This window comes from Diabrotica virgifera, chromosome 6 (genome assembly GCF_917563875.1).
Source record: "Diabrotica virgifera virgifera chromosome 6, PGI_DIABVI_V3a".
Classification (NCBI taxonomy): domain Eukaryota; kingdom Metazoa; phylum Arthropoda; class Insecta; order Coleoptera; family Chrysomelidae; genus Diabrotica; species Diabrotica virgifera.
The window spans coordinates 85,040,278-85,064,239 of record NC_065448.1 but is presented as its reverse complement, the minus strand read 5'-3'; the positions used below and the strand labels follow the sequence as shown (position 1 = coordinate 85,064,239).

The 23,962-nt window shown below is 33.2% G+C and overlaps 1 protein-coding gene across 1 annotated transcript in view; it reads right to left on the bottom strand.

The window, feature by feature from the left end:
* Positions 1–14,829, bottom strand: part of LOC126886553 (zinc finger protein 287-like) — a 64,764-nt gene extending 49,935 nt beyond the window's left edge. Inside the window, exon 1 of the mRNA XM_050653508.1 lies at positions 14,291–14,829. Within this exon, the coding sequence (XP_050509465.1) occupies positions 14,291–14,513 (223 nt within the window). The 5' untranslated portion in view covers positions 14,514–14,829. The remainder of the gene's footprint in view (positions 1–14,290) is intronic.
* Positions 14,830–23,962: the final 9,133 nt, after the last annotated feature.

Genomic DNA, 23,962 nt, shown 5'->3' with positions numbered 1-23,962 from the left:
TAAAAATGGTATACATTTTTATTTTATATTAGTATTACTCCTATAGAGTAACTAGGTCCATTTTCCGTTGGAACTTTACCAAGCTGCAGACGGGGGTTGAGAATTGCATAGTGTAGAATTCCTTCCCTTTTGTCTTCACTGCAGCATCCATTTGGCTTGCATATTGTAGAAGCCTTGGAGGTGTCACCAGGGAAATGGACTAATAAGTTTTCAATTTAAAAATCTTTTAGTAATATTTTTAATATTTTTCAATATTATAAATGTTTCTATTAGGATTGAAAACTTTACCTTTCAATTGCCAGATGACGCTAGTCACCTAATCCATTCACGTCAGTTGCAGTGTGGGGATAAACTTTCATGGTTGATCACTTCGAGTATGGAGCAACAGGCCTACGTCTCTCCGATGAGACTCCAATAAGAGTCGAAAATCGTCGCTTCAGAGTGCTGGACTGTGCTATGTATTCTAAGTGAAAAATAAGATTGTTTTGCCTTCGCATTGCAACTGAATAAAAATGGTATACATTTTTATTTTATAAATAATTATGTTAATGTTTATATTACTAAATACCAAATAGAGAATAGGATAACCTTTCAAATGAGCTAGCAAACGACCACTATTCTCATTTAAGGTACTAGTACACTTTAGAAGACCAAAAATAAGCATTTTTTCAAGATTTGTTTTCTCAGAACCTTTATTAAAAATGAACATAAAACTTTTTACACATTAATATCTAACTCTTAGAGAATACAAAAAATATATCTTTTTTCATTTATGTACATACACTAAAAATGTAGAGGGCGCCAAGTCGAGGCTTCGAAAAAAAGTAGTTCCAATGGCGGACAGTTAATCTCAGGATTGGGATCTCTGAAACAAAAAAATCGTACAGCATTTGAAAAAGGAAGGTTTCTTACGTGACAATTTACCACCGTTAGTGAAAAATTCAGCAAAAAAGATTTTACGGAAATTTGAAAAAATTTTGTGAGAAAATCGCCTGTTTTTCTTCAGTTTTTCATGGTTAAAAAATATTTATTTTTTATTTTTTGGTCAAATTGTGGTAAATTGTCAGGTAAGAAACCTTCCTTTTTCAAATGCAGTACGATTTTTTTGTTTCAGATATCCCAATCCTGAGATTAACTGTCCGCCATCATTTTTCGAGGCCTCGACTTTTGCGCCCTCTACAATATTAGAGAGAGAGAATATATGTTTATTGTCTAAGAAAAAATCTTGTTGACAAACACTGTTTAAGAGTTTTAAATAAATAAATTAAATTAAAATATGACTAAATATAAAATATAACACAAAACACATTTACATTATATAACAACTACAAAATATGTAGTATTGTCAAAAATAAAAAACAAACAAACTACAAGCTGTAAAACTAAATCACAAACAATAATGACAAACAAATTGACAAAAAAAAATATACACAAGATCACAAATACATCAGCTCCAATGGTCCTCAAAAAATTCTGTCAGATCATAATAGGCCCTCTTAGCGAGCAGTCTATCTAATGAATTTCTAAACTTTCTAATAGTTTCCAAATTTTTTATTTCACTAGGTAGTTTATTAAAAATTTTGATGCCGTTAAAAATAAATGAGTCTTTGACTAGTGTGCTTCTAGGTGTAATCAAAGCTAAATTGCTAGCAAATCGTCCAGATCGATTATTATTTTCATATAGATGTTTATTCTTAAAAATAATGCTTGCCGTTTCCAAAATGAAAAGAGATACAAGTGTAAGGATACTGTGTTTAATAAATAAAGGTTTACATGTTTCTCTAGAATTTACCTGGCACAACAGGCGTACTGCCTTTTTTTGAAGCAAAAACACACTACTGAAAAGCTCCTGACTACACGCTCCCCAAAACTGAATTGCGAATCTAAGATGTGACTCTACTAGTGCAAAGTACACAGTTCTTGCTTGGGCAAAACCAAGCTCCCTTCTAGTCGACCGTATTGCATAGCATCCAGATGCAAGTTTTGAATTCAAGGCTTCGATATGCGATTTAAATTTAAGGTCAGGATCAATATTCAGGCCAAGCAACCTGACGGACAGCTGAGGTTCAAGTTCCAGATGTAATTCAGGCATAACATGTTTAAAACACAGAAGCTTGGTTTTAGAAGTGTTTAATGTCAAAAAGTTCGCCGTGCACCAATTTCCAATCATTAAGAGTTCCCTACCTACAGATTGGCGTAAGACATTCAAATCTTTAGCATGCCATATAAGAGTGGTATCATCTGCATAAAGGGTGAAATGAGCAGATACATCAAGGTAGGCTAAATCGTTTATATATACCAAAAACAGAACTGGTCCCAATACCGAGCCTTGGGGCACTCCCCAAGTTACATTCATCAAGTCAGAGTCACAGTCTGTCCTAACAAACTGACTCCTACCCGACAAATATGACTCCATCCAACTCAGTGACTTATCTTTAATTCCGTAGTGTTTAAGCTTCTGCAGCAGCAAACCATGATTGACACAGTCAAAAGCCTTCGTTAAATCACAGAACACTGCCGCAACCATCTCGCCTAAATTAATATTATTGTAAGCTATCTCTAAAAAACTGAAAATCGCGTCGGTCGCACCAGTGTTACCACGGAAACCAAACTGTTTCAGACTTAGTAGTTGGTTAACCTCTAAAAATTGTATTAATCTTGTTTTAACAATTTTCTCTATTATTTTTGCCAACGTAGGTATCAGAGAAATAGGCCTGTAATTGGAAGGGTTTATGTGATCTCCACCCTTGTGCAATGGAATTACAACATTTATCTTCAGGAAATCGGGAAATGTGCCAGCATTAAAACTGTCATTAATTAAAATAGATAAAACATCCAAAGCAGAGTTTGGTAGATTATTGAAAACTCTTATAGAGATGTCATCATAACCCGAAGAGTTTTTGTTTCTGATTGATTTAAATATGTCTTTCAATTCCTCAACATTAGTATCATAAATTATGAAGGGACACATAACTTCTGTTTTCTTCAGATATGACAAAGGATCTGTACCATGTCTCAACTGTGCTGTTAAAGTTTCGGCTATGCTACAGTAAAATTCATTACAGTCATTTGGAAGTGGAGTGTGATGACTATTACCTGATCTGTGTTTACCCCTTAATTCATTTATTATAGACCAAGTTTCCCTAGTTACATTTGAGGAGTTTTCTATTCTATGCTTGTAGCAGTTTTCTTTTGCAGTTTTAATAACATTTCTGTATATCTTTTTATATTGATTATAATAGGTAACAAACCATTCATCTTATATTTATTTATTTATTTATTCACGGGCAAGCCCTATTCCGATATAAATTTTACAGTGTTCTAAATTATATAACATAATTATACAATTATATAACATTAATGTTAACCAATTATATAACATAAACTATCGTAATAAAACATATAACCAAGTGGTTTGAGAAAAAATAACTCGTATGAGTAATACAGTTACAAAAAAGAAAAAAAAAAGAATAAGATAACATTAGGTCAGTACAATTACAAACAAAAGATATCACCTAAATCAATTCGGAAATGTTGTAAGGTATAACGGTTTTAAGTTATCTAATACATACAGGTCATGTAACACTAATCACAATACAAAAGCTCTGGCCGAAAATATTAAAAAGTTAAAAAGTTAGGGAAGAAATTAGGTTTTTAAAGAGGGAAACTGATATATTAAAAATTTCGAGGTTATTTAATGAGTTAGCTAATCGAAGAGTTCTAGGAATAAATGTGTTGTAGGAATAATTGAATCTATGAAAAGAGACATAAAAGGTTTGCACCTGCCTAGTCGAACGACTGGGGACAAATAGAGATATTTTGGAGAGAAGCTCGGGGCAGTTACACAGCCCGTTGATAATTTTAAATAAAATAATTAAGTCTCTTTGTTTTCTGCGTACCTCAAGAGGAGGTAAGTTCAGTATGCGCTCTAATACAGAATAGTCATAGTATACATGCAACTTACTGGCAGTATATCTCAGAAAATTGTGTTGGACAGCCTCAATCTTCAGTTTATGAGTAAAGTAATAGGGGGACCAAATTGTGGAACAGTAATCGAAATGAGATCTAACCAGGGAGAAATAAAGAGATTTAATAGCTGAGATGTTTGTAAAGTCTCTAGTGGTTCTTTTTATAAAGCCAAGCATCTTCATAGACTTCTGTATTGTACTGTAAATGTGTGATTTATAGCTAAGGGCGGAGTCAAGGATCACACCTAGATCCCTAGTTTCAGAGGCAGAATGTAAGGTCAGATTATTTATACTATATTCGAAGATGATTGGATGATGAGTTCGGTGGAAACGAAGAATATGGCATTTGGATGCATTCAAACACATACCATTTTGCATACACCAGTTAGATAGGCGATCAATATCACCTTGTAGACTAAGTGAATCAGCCTCAGATGTGATTATTTTAAAACATTTTAAATCATCAGCGAATAACAAAGTTTCACTTACTTGGAAACAGGGTATTAGATCATTGATAAATATATTAAACAACAGAGGTCCCAAGTGTGATCCCTGTGGTACACCTGAGTTAACAGAGATGGTATGAGAATAGTGATGATTAACCCTGACAATTTGCGATCTTTGCGTAAGATAGCTCTTGAGCCAATTCAATATAAGGCCATCAACTCCGTATAAATAAAGTTTATGAATCAAGAGCTCATGATTAACTTTGTCGAAAGCTTTGGAAAAGTCAGTATACACAGAGTCAACTTGTAAACCCCTCTCAAGAGCATCTGTCAAAAAATCAACATATGTTATGAGACCCAATTCTGCTGATTTTTTGGATGTAAATCCAAATTGTTGGGCCCCTATAATTGGCGAGAAGTCATAACTTAAATAATCGGAAATAATGCTCTCAAAAACTTTAGGAATAGCACTAAGAATACAAATGGGACGATAGTTACCTATATCCGATTTTCGACCTGATTTATATATTGGAGTGACATAAGAGTTTTTCCAGTAGTCTGGAAATTCCCCTGTTGATAAAGACTTATTAAATATATAAAAAAGTGGGCGCGATAGAATGAAGCTGAATGTTTTAAGGAAAGTGGGGGGAATTCCATCAGGACCAGGACCTTTGTTGGTATTGAGTTCAGACAGTTTTTCGTAGATTTTTGAAATTTCAATGTGATAATTACACATTAACCAAAGGTGAAATCTGGGTTACATGCGGATGTAAGGATTGGTTAGTATAGACGGAAGAGAATTGGTTAGCAAAAAGATTAGCAATATCAGTTCCATTGAAGGCAGTACGATCTCCAAGAGTCATTGTATTAGGTATAGCGTTATTTTCCCTTTTACTACTTACAAATTTCCAAAAGGATTTAACGTTATTAACAATAGAATGTTCGGTAGTTGAATGTAATCAGCATAACACTGTCTTGATAAAAATTTACATCTAGTTCTTAAGTTACTAAATGCTGCATAACTTTCTGGACACCTTGTGCTCTTATATATCTTGTGCACTGATTTCTTCTCGTGAAGCAACTTCTTCAGCTCAGAGGAGTACCAGCATGGATATTTCTTATCACAGATTTTTTTTAGCGGAACAAAACAATCAATGATGGAATAAAAAATGTCGTAAAATACAGAAACCATGTCAGAGAGTACTTTTCCTTGAAGTGCACCATCCCAATTAATTGCTTGAAGGGATGAACGAATTGCTGCATAGTCAGCATGAACAAAGTCATAATAATACTCTTCACCAGATAAATGATCATTTGTGATTTTGAGTGGCAAACTGCATTCAAGCGGAGGATGATGTGTGTCCACTGGAATTAAAGTGTCGATAGCCTTCAATACATTAATACCCAATTGAGATAAAATGAGATCAAGCATAACTCCTCTATCGTTGGTTATTTCGTTGGTCTGGAAGAGATTGAAAAAAGCACAGATATTGGATATAGTTTCAATAGAATCAGCTTCAGATTGTGTAGCTGTAGGCTGAGGAGAAGCAACGGAACAATAATCATCGACATCCCAAACTGCAGATGGAAGATTAAAATCACCCAATAGAAAAAGGTTTGCTCTATCATATTGCTCGCTTATAGTGATAAGCTGTTCAAAGTACGATTGGTATAAAGTAGCTATAGATTTAGGTGGAAAATATACTGTACCGATTATAGATTTGTTATTAAAGAGAACAAACAACTAGGTCTGGATCCCGCGTATGAAAAAAAAGTTGATTAATAGCAAGCTGAAAATTTGTTAATAGCTTAAGGGTGTCTAGTCGGATAAACTTTGATATATGGGAACACTGGAACAGGGGCAGTTTTAATTGTGGAACAGGTTAAAAATTTGGAACGGTCAGACCACAAAAACGGCACATTTATTTTGTCCGACAGAATAGACTTAAACTCTCCGAACAGAGATTAAACTCTCATGCAAATATCAGACTGCTATTTATCACCTGTCATAATTCCTGTCATTTGACAGATTCTACATGTTCCACTCATTAAAACGCCCATTTGGTGATAAATAGCAGTCTGATTTTTGCATGAGAGTTTAATCTTTGTTCGGAGAGTTTAAGTCTGGTCTGTCGGACAAAATACATATGCCGTTTTCGTGGTCTGACCGTTCCAAATTTTTTACCTGTTCCACAATTAAAACTTCCCCTGTTCCAGTGTTTCCATATATCAAAGTTTGTCCGACTAGACACCCTTAAGCTATTAACAAATTTTCAGCTTGCTATTAATCAACTTTTTTTTCATACGCGGGATCCAGACCTAAACTGTTCAATCGAAGGATCAGACTGAATTTGATAAGAAGGAATTGAGTTCTTAATGGCAATCAACACTCCCCCACCTCTACTGAAGACACTGGAGTCCTTAGAGCGGTCAGTTCTGTAGATGTTGTAGTTGAGAAGTCCAAGTTCAGCATCCGTAATTTCAGGTGTGAGCCAGGTTTCAGTTAAGATAATGATATCATAGGAACAGTTGCTGACATTCAAGCTGAGGTCAGACAGTTTAGTTCTTAGTCCTCTAACATTTTGGTAATAAAGTATAGGGCTGCCCGGTTTTAGTTTTTTTTACAGATTTTCGGTGTATTGTTGAAGTATTTAATAGTTAAATTTTGCTCACCAGCCTGTTGACGCACTCTAAGTTCGTTTTTCACTGAATCGAGTTGCTTTTTCTGACAGGGAGTTTGATCAGATAGGAAAAATATTTTATTTGCCTGGCCTAATTTAACTTTGTTTCTTAAGATTTGATGCACTTCGCGAGCCGAGGAAAGAACGACTTTAATTGGTCTATGACCGTTTTTATTCTTCTTCCCAAAACGAAAGATATGTTTACTGTTGACACTTATCGCACCTTCACTCGCTCCAGATAAAAGTGTTTTTATTTGATTAATATCATCAGTTGAAGTTGATGGTTCTGGGAGATTGAAGATAAGTAAATTATTTGACCTTTTTTGGCGTTCGTGTAGCTCATTTATGATGTCATCGGTTATTGGAAAGTTACTCTTGTTATCTTTTAGCATCTGGATTTCAGCTTTGAGTAAGGTGACTTCGCACTTCAGGTTTTCAACTTCTCTTAGAATTTTGGGCACACTTTTGAATGAGGATTCCCATCTCTAGTGTGGGCAGATCAACACGTGAAAAATCAGGCTCTCTAAAAATTCAATTTTTTGGCGAATAAGAAATAGTTTCTAAAGTGATTTTAGTTACAGTGTGTCAAAGACGATTAGTGTTAAGTGAAGTTATAGAAATAAACTTTTGAAACAGACTGTAAGTACAATAATATTAAATACAATACATAAACTTAAAACAACAAATACAATTTAATTCAACATCAAGCCAAAAAAGTAGATCATTAGAACGTTGATTACAAGCTCCAGAAACTGGAATTTTGAAAGTTAAAGGTGGGAACTGTTGAATCGAACTGCTCCAAAATAACGTAAAATAATTTAATTTAATTTAATTCAATTTAGGGGTAACACATTCGAAAGAGAAACATATTGCTTGAGAAAATCATCTTCCTCTGGCGCGATAGGTGGGGAGGGTGATTTTATCGCGAGCAATTTCGGTAAGAAAATGAACCCCGACGATTACACATCCGACGATAATCGGAAAAGATATAGAGAAAATGAAGAGCAGTCTTTTTCGAAAAGCAAAAAAGTATCAAGAACCCCAGATAAAAGGAACACAGAGGAAGACAAACTAGACCAAATATTAAATATGATGGCAAACTTAACGAAAGAGACACAAGATCTGAAAATTCACGTAAAAGAAATTAAAGAGGAGCAAAGGCAATACAGAGAAGAAATGAGGGAACTCCGAATTGAATTAGAAGAATTAAGACAAGAGAATGGTGAAGTGCGAAGAGAAAATGAACACATGAAAAAGGAACTGGAAGATGTAAAAGTGCGCCTTGAAAGACTCGATAGAGCAAGAAAAGAAAATAATGTTATAGTACAGGGAATGACAATAGATACGGGAGATAGAAGATTACTAAAAGAAACAATGGAGAACTTTATGAAAAAAGAACTAGATATTAATATAAAGATAGAAGAAGCTGTGAAATTAGGAAACAAAACATGTTTAGTCAGATTGCCAAACAAAGAGGAAAAAATAAAAGTAATGGAAAATAAAAGAAAACTTAAAGAAGTAAAAGAAGAAAGAATATATATAAACAATGATTTAACGAAAGAGGAATTACAAATACAAAAAGAAATAGTCAAAATAGCAAATGATGAAATAAAGAAAGGAAAACGCGTCCAAATTAAGCACAACAAATTGATAATAGATGGACGGGAGAGGAAATGGAATAAGAACAAGAATCAGTTGGATGAGGTTTTTCAAAACGTTTCAAAAAACTAGCAACTGATGAGAGAGTACAAGACAATACTTATTTGGCGACGGACGAGGCAAATAAAAAGGAAATGAGTGCAGATAAATTGATGTATCACAAAAAAGAAATAAATAAGAGCAGACAAGGAAACAAAAATACAAGACGAAAACAAAAAAATAAAAAACATAAAGAACTGAAAATAAGCACATGGAATATAAGAACGATGTTGGCACCAGGAAAAATGCTAAAAATAAGCAAAGAACTAGCAAAGTATAAAATAGATATTGCAGCACTGCAAGAGATACGGTGGGAGGGACAAGGACAGATTGATAAACAAGACTTTACACTATTATACTCAGGAGGAAAGAAGCAAGGACAAAAAGGAGTGGGATTCATGATTCTATGACAGCTAAGAGAAAAAGTCATAAACTTTAAACCGATATGTGAAAGAATTGCGTATGTAAGAATAAATAATAAACCATTCAATATATCACTATTAAACCTATACGCACCTACAGAAACAAGCAACACAGACGATAAAGACAATTTTTATGATAAGATAGAAGAAGAGATGGAAAAAATACCCAAAGAAGATGTTATAATTATACTAGGAGACCTCAATGCCCAGATTGGAAAAGAAGATTTTTTACAGCAAATTGCAGGAAAACACACCGTACACAAAAACACTAATGATAATGGTCTAAGACTATGTAACCTAGCAACAAGAACAAACATGATAATAAGCTCAACAAAATTTGAACACCCTAAAATGCATAAAGTAACATGGAGGTCACCTGATCAGAAAACGTATAGCCAAATTGATCACATACTAATAAACAAAAGAAAACAATCTTCAATGAAGGACGTGAGAACTTTCAGAGGTGCGTGTGCGGATTCAGACCACTATATGGTCGCAGCCACCATAAGACAAAAAGTTAAAATCCAAACTAAACAGAAAAATCAACAGAAAAAATGGAATGTCAATAAATTGCAGAATGCAGATATTAGAAAAAAATATGAAGAAGAAGTAACAGTGCAAATAAGAGAGAAATATAAAGCAGAGGACATCAAATCAGAATGGGACATGATCAAAAAGTCAATAGAAGAAGCTGCAAAAAAGCAGGTAGGCAAACACCAGAAGAAAACAAAAAACGAATGGTATAACAACGAATGTAAAGAACTAACAGCACAAAAGGTGCAAGCAAGAATTAAATGGCTGAGAACGGATAAAGAGGAAGACAGAGAAAGTTATGAAAAATTAAGAAAGGACGCTAAGAAAATTATAAGACAAAATAAAAGAAGATGGGCAGATGAAAAGATGCAAGAAATAGAACAGGAAAGAACAAATAGAAACACGAAACATTTCTATAAAAATATTAAAGAACAAACCAAAAAATACAAAGGTAAAACAAACGGAATAAAAAATAAAGAGGGAATAGTCATTGTAGAAGACACTGAATATAGGCAGGTATGGGCAGATCACTACAGAGAACTCTTGACGGAGGAATACACTGGAGAAGAAATGCACGAAGAGGAAACGGTGGACGAAGATGCAGACGAAATACACATTGCAGTCTCAAAAGAGCCAACAATAGATGAACTCGAGGAATTAATACAGAAGAGCAAAAATGGAAAAGCTCCGGGAAAAGACGAAATTAACATGGAACTTATAAAATATGGAGGAAAGGAACTGAAGGAAAAAATACTATCACTATTGAAAAATATATGGAAGGAAGAGAAGATGCCAGAGGACTGGGAGATAGGGCAGGTAATAACAATACATAAAAAGGGAGACCAACAAATTTGTGAAAATTATAGAGGAATAACACTACTAAGCACAACATATAAAATATTGACTTCGATAATAAGAAAAAGATTGTCAAAGATCACGAAGAAGAGAGTGGGACAGTACCAATGTGGATTCACAGAAGGAAGATCAACAATAGATGCTATACACACAATAAAACAAATAATGGAAAAAGCAAATGAATACAAACTGCAATTAGAAATGCTATTCATCGATTTCAAACAGGCATTTGATTCGATTAAGAGAAAACAACTAATGATTGCCCTGGAAAAATTAAAAATCCCACATAAACTCAGAAAATTAATAAATATAACAATGAGAACTACCAAAATTAGCATAAAGACGCAAAGAGGCGAGACAGATGAATTCATTATAAATAAAGGAGTGAAACAAGGGGATGCCTTATCCACGACACTGTTTAATCTAGCTTTAGAATATGTACTACGAAATATAAACAAAGGAAACCTAAGAACAAGAGGTGGACAAATAATCGCATATGCAGACGACATTGTTATTATTGCAAAAAATAGAAACATAATGAAAGAAATGCTAGAAGAAATAAAAGAGAAAGGGGAGACAATGGGACTCACATTAAATGAAGAAAAGACGAAAATATTAAGACTAGGGAAACCAGCAATAAAAGGAAAAACCAAAATAGGAAATTCAGAGTTTGAAGATGTAGAACATTTCAAATACCTAGGAGTGACAATAAGCAAAACGGGTGAAAGAATAACAGAAATAAAAGAAAAAATATTGGCAGCGAATAAAGCTTATTTTGCAAATAAAACACTACTTAAAAGCAAAATACTGTCTATTAAAACCAAGATGAGAATGTATAACACCATAATTAGACCAATATTATTATACGCAGCAGAAACAATGACGATGACTAAAAAAGATGAAGAAAACTTCAGAATAGTGGAGAGAAAGATCATGAGAACCATACTGGGACCAATCAGAACAGAGCAAAATGAATATCGAAGCCGAACAAATGCAGAGATTAAGAAAGTACTAAAAGAAGATATCGTGACCAAAATAAAGCAATGCAGAGTTAGATGGTTAGGTCACATCTGGCGGGCAGGAGATGAAGCAGTGACATATGCTATGATAGAATGGAATCCAGGAGGAAGAAAGAAAAGAGGAAGACCAAGATCAAAGTGGTTGCAAGAAGTTGAAGAAGACTTAAAAAACGCAGGAGTCAGAGAATGGCGGGGAAAAACTAGAGATAGGAAAAAATGGAGAGAAATCGTTAAGAAGATAACATAAGCAAAAGGGACTGATCCTCCTAAGAAATAGGATCTAGAAAGCTTACGCGACTTAGCCCCATATCGGGGTGTACAGTCACTATATATATATATATATATATATATTTTGAATGACAGTCGGCAATCAGAACAAAAGTAGAACAACGTTCTCTTCTGGATTACAACAGCTCGAAGTTCAGAAGCACTTAAGCCAGTACATCCTTCGGTCGGATGAAGAATAATATGACAGCTGTCACAAGCCACTGATTTATCACTGATATCTTCATTGCACTTTGAACACTTATTTGCAGCCATAATGCCAATTTCACTGGGCTAATATAATGTGAGTATATCAGTTCTAATATTCCTGGACTAATAAACCTATCACCTCAATTAAGTTCTTATCAGTTGGCACTTTTTTTGGCTTAATTAGTAGCTTTTTATAAGGAGTATACACAATAGATGAAATAATATTATCAAATATTGATTGGACTTGCAAACAAAAACAAGAAAATTAATCTCTTCAATGAACGTAGATACATTTGAAGAACAATACACAAAAAGAACGAAAATTTTGGATAAGTTTAAACCACTTTAAATCCAATAATTCGAGCAGAGATCAAAAAACACTGTGTAACTTGACTAATGACTTTACAATATCTTGGTAATATTTTTTGATATAATGGAGCGATCTCATGGTTTTGCAGGAATTTTTAATGCCATTTGTAATCCAAGGTTTTCTTTTTTTAATTTTAATCTTTTGTTTAGGAAAAGACCTTTCAAAAAATTCACATATTGTATTATGAAATGATTTAAATGGCTCAGACGATTGTGATAGGAGAGAATACCAGTCAAGACTCTCGCACTTTAATCTAAATTTACCAAAGTTAGATTTACTATACAGGCGACCAATTTTAAATTTATTTACACTATCTTTACCTTTACTAAATTTCTTAATTTTGATAGAAGCAACAACTGCCTTATAGTCTGACAGATTGGGGTCAAATACAATACATTGAACATAATCCTTCTCAAAGTTAGAACAGAAATAATCTATTAGAGTTTTGAGACAATTTAGTGACACATGTTGCTTCATTAACATGCATTTTTAAATTAAAACAAGTGAGTAAGTTTTTTATTTTCTTTACTTCATTGCAATCATAGTTCAGAAAGTCAATATTAAAATCACCCGTCAGGATTATTTGACTAAACTTTGGAATCCTCAACAACAAGTTCTCCAGCCTTTCCAAAAAAATCTGGACACTGGTTGCTGGAGATCTGTAGATGCAAATAATATAGATATCAAAATTTGTTATTTGTGCAACTGAAAATTCAAATTGTTTTTCTTCAATAAGATCCTCATAATTTATCTGAACAAAAGCCAGTTCTTGTAATAGAGAGTTGTGTACTAAAATAGCAGTACCCCCATGTATAAAGTTTGTTCTACAAAAATGTGAAATCATGGAATACTCGGGAATATACAAGTATTCATTTTCTTCTAGCCAGTGTTCAGTCAATAACAGAACACTGGGAAAGTCATTATATTCTAACATTAAAAATAAATCATCAATTTTATTTCTAGCTGACTGAGTAATAAATAAGAGAAAAGTTAAATTAAAAGAAGATTCTGACTTGTGTGTGACTATTAGTGTACGTGCACAAATGAAAAAAGATATATTTTTTGTATTTTTTAAGGGTTAGATATTAATATGTAAAAAGTTTTATGTTCATTTTTAATAAAGGTTCTGAGAAAAAAATTCTTGAAAAAAATTATTATTTTTGGTCTTCTAAAGTGTACTAGTACCTTAAAAAACCATCGAGTACGTCATCACGCCTAGATGGATGACGTCACTAGTATGATATATTTATATAGCCAAAAATCATAATTTAAAAATAAAAATCGACCTCTTTCGGGATTTTTTCTTAAAGTTACAGGTTCACGAAAAAATGAATTTATTCTATTTGGCTTTGTCACACATAAATAATAACAGTAAGGCATTCAGCAGGTAAGATGGGGTACTTGTTGAAATCACTCCATGTCTTAGCCAATTATTAATTATTTGTTTTGGATTTTTTCGAGTGGGTAGTCAAAAGTCTCCATATTCACCCTGAAATATGCTTGAAATTTGATGGGATCCTCCTGTAGCTCTTTGAATAAATGGCAGAATTCACCTTGATTACCGCGGGATTGATTAATCATATGAATTCTCCAACATTTTCCGCAAGTTAGGAGGTACCACATTTTCAATGAGTTTTCAAAAAAAAAAAATAATAACTATCTATGACTGTCGAGTGGGAAAGAACTAAACTCTCGTCTGGCGCACCTACCAGCTACCACTCTAGTTTAGCACTTCTTTGCTAGCACTCTTTCTTCGCTCCACACTGAACGTGCACCGCTCCACACTGAACGTGCACTTAGACAGAATTTTGTAGTTTACTTACCCTCTCGGTTTGTTTGTCTATCTTCACATGACGTAAGTTTATGTTCCTCTTGTTCTATTTCAGTGTTTATGGGGAATTCTTGTAAGTTTAAATCAAATGCACTTTCTGGCTTGGGTTCCTCCTTTACTTCAATTTTACAAATATCCAAAAGACCATCACCTACAGAGTTATAACCTATCTCAGCTTTACACACCTCATCACTAACTTCTTGTTTTACTTCCATTTGATTGAATGGAATGAATAATTAAATAATGAATGAACAACTTTACAAATTACATTTGTACATTTACAAATAATAAATAAATCAATAAACTGAATAAATAAACCAACCAACTGTCAGTATACTACATTCGCTCTCGCGAGATTTTTTTTGACACTGACGTTAGTAATTTCTTTTTTGAAAAATTCAGTTGTCAGAAGTGACTGGAAATTACTACAAAACCAACGCACCTGCTCATATCCAATATTATTAATAGTAAACACAGGGGCGTAGCTACCGCCGTATCAGCCGTATCAATTATACGGGGCCCCCGACATTCAGGGGCCCCCAGCGCAACATGTCGAAACAAAATTTCACTTACAAAAATTGAACAAAGTGTTCTACAATTATTTCACTATTAAAATGCTTTGAAACAGTGTATGTTGTTTGGAAATCAACATTTTGGTGTAGTGGATTCTTTATCTACGTCTACACCTATATAAATCGTATTTATCTATTATATATTCTCTGCTCCATAAGAACAGAGCTTTTTTGTTTTCAAACTACCTCTCATTGTCAATTCCGTTAGCTGTGTGTGAGTTATTGTATAATGTATAATGCCAAATAGCAACTTTTGTAATCGCTTTATCTTTGAATATTTGAAACAGTATGTATTGTTTGGGTATATTTTCGTATAATCTGTTCTTTATCTATAATTGTATTTATGTATATCTAATATACAAACTGCAAACTGTGATTTTTTTCTCAAAGTTCTCGTCACTCTGTGGAATATTGTAGCATTTATAAAATACTGAAATTAAAACCTAACTATAGCCTCATGTTTTCTTAACATTATGTTTTTCGATTCATTCGTTTACGTTGGATAATAAAGAAGTTAGGTATGTAATACTTTAACAACTAGTCTTATTTTTGATCAATACAGGGTGTTTTTAAACAAGTATGGCAAACTTTAAGGGTTATTTCTGCATGAAAAAATAAAGATAAGATAGGTTGCTTTATAAACGTATGTCCGAGATATGGGGTGTGGAGATTTATCTTACAAACTGACGATTTATTATTTGCTCTAAAACCGGTTGATACAGTCGAACCCGCTTATTAGAATACCTGTTATAGGAATATCCCGGTTTAAGGAATAGAAATTTGAGTTGCCGAAACGTTTCTACCAGGCATAAATGATCGGTTATTAGAATATCCCGGTTATAGGAATACTTTTGCTTGGCACGAAGGCTATTCCAATAAGCGGGTTCGACTGTATATGCAAATGAAATTTGGTGGGTTCTAACAGGTAGTGATTGTGCATTTTTTAACATACCTACAATTAAGAATTTTATGTTCACCATTGGCGCACATAAGGGTCATATTACCCGTATGCGCGCCAATGGTGAATATTAAATTACTAATTGTATATCAAAAATGCGCAATAACTACCTCTTAAAACTTTCCAAATTTTACTTGCATATTTTAACCGGTTTTAGGGCAATAAATAAAGTGTCAGATTCTAAGAAAAATTTTAACACCCCCTATCTCGGAGGCGAAGCATTTGCAGACATACGTTTATAAAGCAAACACAAACTGTCATTATTTTTTCATGTAGAATTACCCCTTAAGCGGCCCACAAATTGCATTATTGTTCGACAGTTTCGTTCGATGAGCAAGTCTGTTCGAACAAAAATGACGCAATACGGAAGTTTGTGGGTTGAAAACTGTCGTTCTTGCACGCTTGCAAAAATGATGCAATAGTCATTTTTGTTTGAACAGACTTGCTCGTCTAAGAAAAAAAGTTAACAAAACTGTCGAGCAAGAACGCAATTTATGGGCCGCTTTAAAGTTTGCCATACTTATTTAAAAACACCCTGTATTGACGAAAAACAAGGCTAGTTGTTCAGAATGTTAATAAAACATGAGGCTATAATTATGTAGTTGGGTTTTAATTTCAGTATTTTATAAATGCTAAAATATGCCACAGGGTAACGCGAACTTTGAGAGAAAAAATCAGTTTGATTGGTACATCCAGTATACAATGGCAATTTACCTGTCTAGGAACAATATTATTACAGCGATATTGTTAAAGGATAAGGCTATAACAGATTAAAAAAATCACTTAAATTGAACAACAGGTTTAGGAAATTCAAGACATCAAAAATGACCCATTTTTAAGGTGATACGTTAATTTCTTGAAAAAGTGTATTTGCTTGCCGCTCACCCTTATACCATAAGAACAGAGCTTCTTTGTTTAAGCTCATTTTCAATGTCCATTCATCCTTAGATTGAAAAAACTTAATCTGTTTTCAAACAATGAGTCTCGACAATTCAAAATCTATTTTTCTAGTTTGGTTTAGAGTTTATTAGGTTTATTATTATTTATATTTGGGTGCTATACGCAGAACTTATTAGTTTCTACGGTTGTATTATGTAGTGTGCAATTTATTTAAATTTTGCAATATATTTTTTTGTTTTATTTCATTATCTTTTATTTTGTACTAATATTGATGATTTATGTAATTTCAGTAAACTGTATTTGTTTTTGTTTTTTTTCGACTTTTTGTAAGCTTTGTCCATAAAATTGTAAAATTTTCAGTGACAATAAAACATGTTTCTATTCTATTCTACACAAGCCTTTTTGCTTCTTTTGTCGCGGGGAAAAGGGCCCCGCGACAAACTTTGATATGGGGCCCCCGTGGGGCTAGCTACGCCACTGAGTAAACAGACATAAAAATAACATAAACCTTACGCTAATCAATATTTATTTATTTAAACCATTATAATGTATTGATAGCAAATGAGAAAATTATTTATTGTACAAAATAAAAATATTTTGTAGAAATAAACTTAACAAAATTTTATGAGATTAGTAGACACTCCCACTATTTCTAATAATTCTTCTTTTTTTAATGAAAGATTAAAGTGCACTTTACATCAACAATAAATTGAACAATAAATTGACCAAGTTATTCAAGTCCAAATTTGACGTGTTCTCAAAGCACAATTTGACATCCATATTTGTTCGTTATTAACTTGACGTCAATAAATTCGTGAATTTCTTGAAAGCAAAATTTTCTTGTCCTCAAAAAAATTGAAGGAACTTGGAATAAATGTTGTAAAAATGTCAATATTTTCAGTAGTACCAATGCAATGATTTTTTTATTAGAAGCTTTTAAATGTCGTTAGTAGGGAGTTTTTGTGCACACACACACAAATACGTAAACGTAACGCATCTTTTTGACATATACGCTTGCGCATTAATGGTTGAACTCCCGTATCGCGATACGTATAAAGGCGGCGCCAGATATGCGGTATTTGGCAAATACCGAGCAAATGCTTGCTATTTGCCTATTAGTGTGGATGGGTCGCTTGTTATTTGGCATTGACCAATTTTAGTGCTTGTCGAATATTTGTCGTGTTCCCGTACGTTGTCGGTCTTTTCAACACTTCAAAGTAAACAAATATTCGCCGTTTGAATATTTGTAGTGTCATCCACATATTTTTGCAATCACAAGCAAGTTTTTTAGGTTAGGTTAAAGTTTATAACGTTTATTAAAGTAGTTTACAGTCGGAAAAATGAAAGAATACCCATGAACGAACATATAAAACACGCTGTATTTTCCTGTCACCGTGTCACAAAGAAAATTGCCCAGCGCAAGTACATGTAATAATAATTTTATACTTGCGATGGCCAATTTTTTGTGTGATACGGTGACATCAGGAAAATACAGCGTGTTTTATATGTTCGTTCATGGGTATTCTTTCATTTTCCTACTGTAGTTATTGTCACAGAGTGTAGAAAATATTGAAAATAATAAATATGGAGTGGACCAATGAAAGTATTTTACAATTTTTGGATGCATATGAAAATGAACCCATAATATGGAATGCAAATTGCTTTTTTTCTGCTATTTAATAATAAATTTAAATAAATTGAATAATGAATTTATAAGAAACTCTGTATCACTATCCATTATGTACCTTTTTTTGTTCGTTTAGAATATATTTGCTGTTCCCACAGTGGCTCGATATACGAACAATCTCGAATATGTGGTGCAAGGTGCTTGCCGTTTAACGAACACTTTCATGAGCACTCAAATATTTGATATTTAGCAAGCACTTGTTCAGTATTTGCCAAATACCGCATATCTGGCGCCGCCTTAACTTAGGTTTTTTAGACCATATGTACTAGTGAGATAAGTGTTACGTACCTAAGGTTACGAGCTGGTACGTTAGGTTCATAACGAAGCGTTAATAACCGCTATGAATTCCAAGATTTTATTGGTTAGAACTACCCACGTGATATCTGTGTTCGTATTGGTCAAATGATTAAGAATGACAGAGCGGGATATTTATATTTAAATACATACCAATATTGTATGCAAAGTGTCGTTTCAAGAAAACAAGTCTGCTGACCGAGGATAACGGATAAATATTTCTTGTTTATCTTACAATTGACAATTTTTGTGATAGAAATAAAAGTGTGGTAGAAAATCAATATTGAAAAACAGTATTGATTAAAAAAACACTATTTATTCGTTTCTACTAGCCTGCTTTCTAGACTGTACCTAGTCTCATAAAATATTTCTTTTATCTCATAAAAAATATAAACAATTATTATTGTATAGTAATAATATTATTTTAATTTATTTCAGTTGTTCAATACAAACACAGTAGCACTAGAATAGATCTTATAAATTAAATTATAAATGCATGAAAATTAAAAACAGATAATTTACATAAAAGTAAATATACTGGATATGGGGAAAAGTAATTTAGGGGAAATTATATGTTATATTATATAATTATGATTTTCTTCGGCATTTTGTGAAATATAGGGCATGTTTTGTGTCTTGTGTCCTTTTAAAATGTCTGAAATTTCATATTTCATTTACATTTGGATTTTTAAACGTATGTATCACTTATTAATATGTTGCTACGATTTTTGTTTTTTTGTGGAGAAAATCCGTTTCTGCGGTTCAATGTTTTTACATATTGAAACTTTTAAAACACTTCAATTTTTTTTATGCAAATTTTGATTCAATTTTTTGTTGCATGTAGGTATATTTGACAAGACAATCTAAAAATTTCTGTCACTTAAATTATCTAAATCGGGTGTATGTATAGGGCTTTTCATTCACAGTCATTTGTTTCGAGCTTCGGTCATATGTCGTATAATCCGTGTATATTAATATTATACACAGATTATACAACATATGACAGAAGCTCGAAACAAATGACAATCGATGAAAAGCCCTATTTACAAGCATCGTCAAATCTTCATGTTCTTTTTTATTGCAAATTAAATTGATGTTACTTAATTCCTTAAAGTCGTGGTTTCACTATCAAATAATTTGATCACAGTTTGAGCAAACTCAGGAAGTGACGCCACAACTGCAGTTTGTTCAAATTATAAAAATCTAGTGGTCACACTATCGGTTTAGTTTGATCAAATTTTGTATTGAGAGTTGTGGTAGTATGTACATATATCAAAACCCACAAGCATTCCAACACTTTAACGAATAATAAGCCCCAAACTCTCTCTCTATTGGAGAAGGGAGACAGTAACTAACCAAAAAGAAATCAAGTCCTGATTAGGAAAAATCTAGAAAACAAACAAGAGTAACTATTGGCTACAAAAGCTGCTGTACAAAAATCAGTGTGAACGCTGAAGAAAGCAAAGCAGGGAATGATCAACGAAACAATTTTAATGTGTAGCTAGGCCACGATTGATAAACATATACAGGGGCTCACAGCTTAAATGATGCAGTCGCTACTCAATAAAGCTAGCTTGTGTCAGTGGCTCAATATTTATTAGAAAAAACTTACATACTGAAAGTAGGTAAGTTAGTATGAGTCTTCTAAAATAGCATAAGCTATGTTTTGGGTTTCAAATATGCAATAATTAACACTCCCAGCGCCAGTGTATTCTTTTAGATACACACTGTCCTCAACACTGTGTACCGAAAAAGGTACACATGGCTTGTTGTGTTCGATCTGTTGTGTCACCTAAAAGGACACACTTTCTTAAGTTTTTATATGTAGAGAATAATGCTATGGCCTGAGACAATTTCCTGGTATAACTGGGTTTGGCCTTACGACATGAAAAGATAGGTTGTATGTAACTAGAAATTCGTATGAAAAATGTTGCCATGTATGGGCCAACACAATTTGCTCCAACTCATTATGCAGGGAAAGATTCAAGGAAAATGAAGCATAGGGAGATGCTATACGCTGTACGGATGTACATCAAACGAACTTTTCAGAGCAGCCGTCTCCAAAGTCCTAATAGCTATAGTTCGTCTGCTACAACTTTTCCCATGTGTCACGATTCATTTTCAAACAAATTAAGCCAAAACATAAAGTGAAACGTACGCCGATGTGTGTAGTATATAGTATACAGTATACAAAATGTATAAATATACACATCAACATTCGTTTCACCTTAATGTTTTGACTTATTTTACTTGAAAATGAATCCTGACGCATGGGAAAAGTTATAGCGGACGAACAATAAGATGTATTGTCAGAGAAATAGCAAATAATCCCAAAAAAGTGCACCAAAATTGAGAGATGAGGTGGAAAGACAGTTTGGAAAAAGATGTAACCCTGAAACAATTAGACAGATATTACAAAATAATAATCGACATAGCTGAACTTCAAGAAATAAATCTATCAGCCAAAGAAATAAGCAACAAGGAGTTTTGTTTTCTTTATTAATTTTAGCTGATATCAAAATCATACACAAAATAATTAAAGGATTATTGTTATTTAAGTATGGTATATCTGAAACACAAAACATAGCTTATGCTATTTTAGAGGACTTATAGTTAGTAACTTACTTTCAGTATGTAATTTTTTTCTAATATTGAGTCACTGACACAAGCTACAGTTTTATTGAGTAGCGACTGTATCATTTCAGAATTGAGGTTGTGAGTTACTGTAGGTGCAGTGCAGTACAATAATTTTGCTTATACAAATTATCAGTAATAAATATTTATTTACATCAAAATAAAAATTCCATCACATTATAATGATGTCTAACAGCTGATTGTCACCAATTGTCACTCTGACCAATACGAACACAGATATCACGTGGGTAGTTCTAACCAATAAAATCGTGGAATTCATAGCGGTATTTAACGGCTCGTAGGTTCATACGCATCCCTATCGAGCCGAAAGTCACCGAATGCACACGAGGATCTTGCCCGATTACCTACAAAATGAACATTTCATATTTCATCAGCGTACTACCCGTTTATAAACATTTTAAGGTTATATTGGTTATTGGTTTAGTCTATTTGAGTAAAATTATTCTGTTTGTAATTGGAAATCGGAACTTCATAATAAATTTAAAATTTTATTGTTTTTAAGTTGTCTATTAATAAAGCAAAACAAACAAATCTTGTATTAATTTAAGAAATACAGTGATCACCACAATTAATAACTAGATAAACAAATGACCTAGTTTCAGTAAAATTTTCAAATAAATATTACCACACTATTTACATTATACCTACTGGAATTCTGATGTAGGTATACAATAATTTACAACTAAAAAGTAGGTATAAACAAAAATAAAAAAATTTTAACCTAAGGAAAAATAATATTTTTATATTTAAATAGAAGCAATTAAAACCATACAATTTCATCATTCATTTATCTTTTTTTACATTTGTATATTAATTGTATATTGTGTGAACATTGTTTTATTTTTTTGAATGTCAACGGAATTTAAAAATGACTTTACGATTTGCTTTACGTTACGTTAAGGCAGTCACAAAAACTACCTATTTTAACATTCATCCTCTACGACACGTTAGTTGCTTTACGTATACGGAGATGCGTACGTTACGTAGCAACAAAAACTCCCTAGGTTTCTTTGTTTGAGTAAAGTGTTTGATTTGAAACAGAATAGAATAGAACAGATTAATAAAATAGAGAGATAGATTAGAATAGATATATAGTATAGAATAAACTTGAAATAGAATAGAGTAGAATATAATAGAATAGATGTAATATATATGTAAATACTTACTAATAAAGTATTTGATTTAAAACAGAATAGAGTAGAATGTAACAGATTAAATGAAATATATAGATAGATTAGAATAGATATATAGTATAGAATAAAGTAAAATATAATATAATAGGTGAAATGATTTTGAAAAGCAATAGTTTTAAGTACCTACTATCGGTATTACAGAGTAATGGAGAAATAGATGGAGATGCATGCAGTAGAATTAGGGCTGGATGGATGAAGTGGAAAGAAGCGAGTGGTGTGTTGTGTGACAGAAAAATTCCAATGAAGCTGAAGGGAAAATTCTATAAAACAGCCATAAGACCGGCTATGATGCACGGAACTGAATGTTGGGCAGTGAAAAAGAAAGCGGAACAACGAATGCATGTGGTGGAAATGAGAATGCTTAGATGGATGAGTGGAGTGACAAAGAAGGATAAAATTAGAAATGACTATATTAGAAGAAGTCTAGAGGTGGCACTAATTGATGCCAAAATGAGAGAGCATGGGTTAAGATGGTTTGGTCATGCTCAACATCGAGACGTTAATCACCCAATACGAAGAATAGCTGAAGTGCAGATTCCTGGAAGGAGTAGGAGAGGAAGACCAAAGAAGACGATAAGGCAGGACATGTTGGTAAAGGGGATTAACATTGATATGACTCAAGATAGAATTGTGTGGAGAAATGCAATTAGGGAAGCCGACACTGCATAGGGATAAGGCAAAGAGAATGATGATGATGATAATAGGTGTAATGTGTAGATACTTATATAGAATAGGTTTGAAATAGAGTAGAATATAATAGAATAAAGAGACTATATACATCCCTAATAGCACAAGGATGTCCTTCACGGACTTTAGGGAGGTCCGTTTTCGTCCAAGGAACGTCCTATTTTGGTCCAAATGTCGTGCTACCGAATGTCCGTTGGACGTCCACTTAAGGTCCGAAGGGACGTACTTTGGACCTTAACAGGACGTCCTATTTTGGTCCAAATGCCACGTTGCCAAACGTCCACCTAACGTCAGAGGGGACGTTCAGTGAATGTCAATTGGACCTTCATAGGACGTCCCAGTTTGGTCCAATGTCTTGCTGCCGAACGTCCATCTAACGTCCTGAGAGGACCTCCGGTGGACGTCTAGCATCGATATTTAGACCTGTGGAGAATGTATGGTGGGAAATAAAAAATAAATTTTATATTAAATTACAATTATTGGATATTACATTATTTACATTAAATTACAATACACTTCTCCAAGAAATTAACGCACCACCTTAAAAATAGGGCATTTTTGATGTCTCGAATTTTCTAAACCTGTTGTCCCATCTGAGTGATTTTTTTATAATATAGCCTAGGCTATAGGTTACATCCTTAAGCTTGTCATGCACTGGGAGCTATACTGTAATATATGTATATTATATCATATCTCTCTCTATAGTAATGAGTGAGCC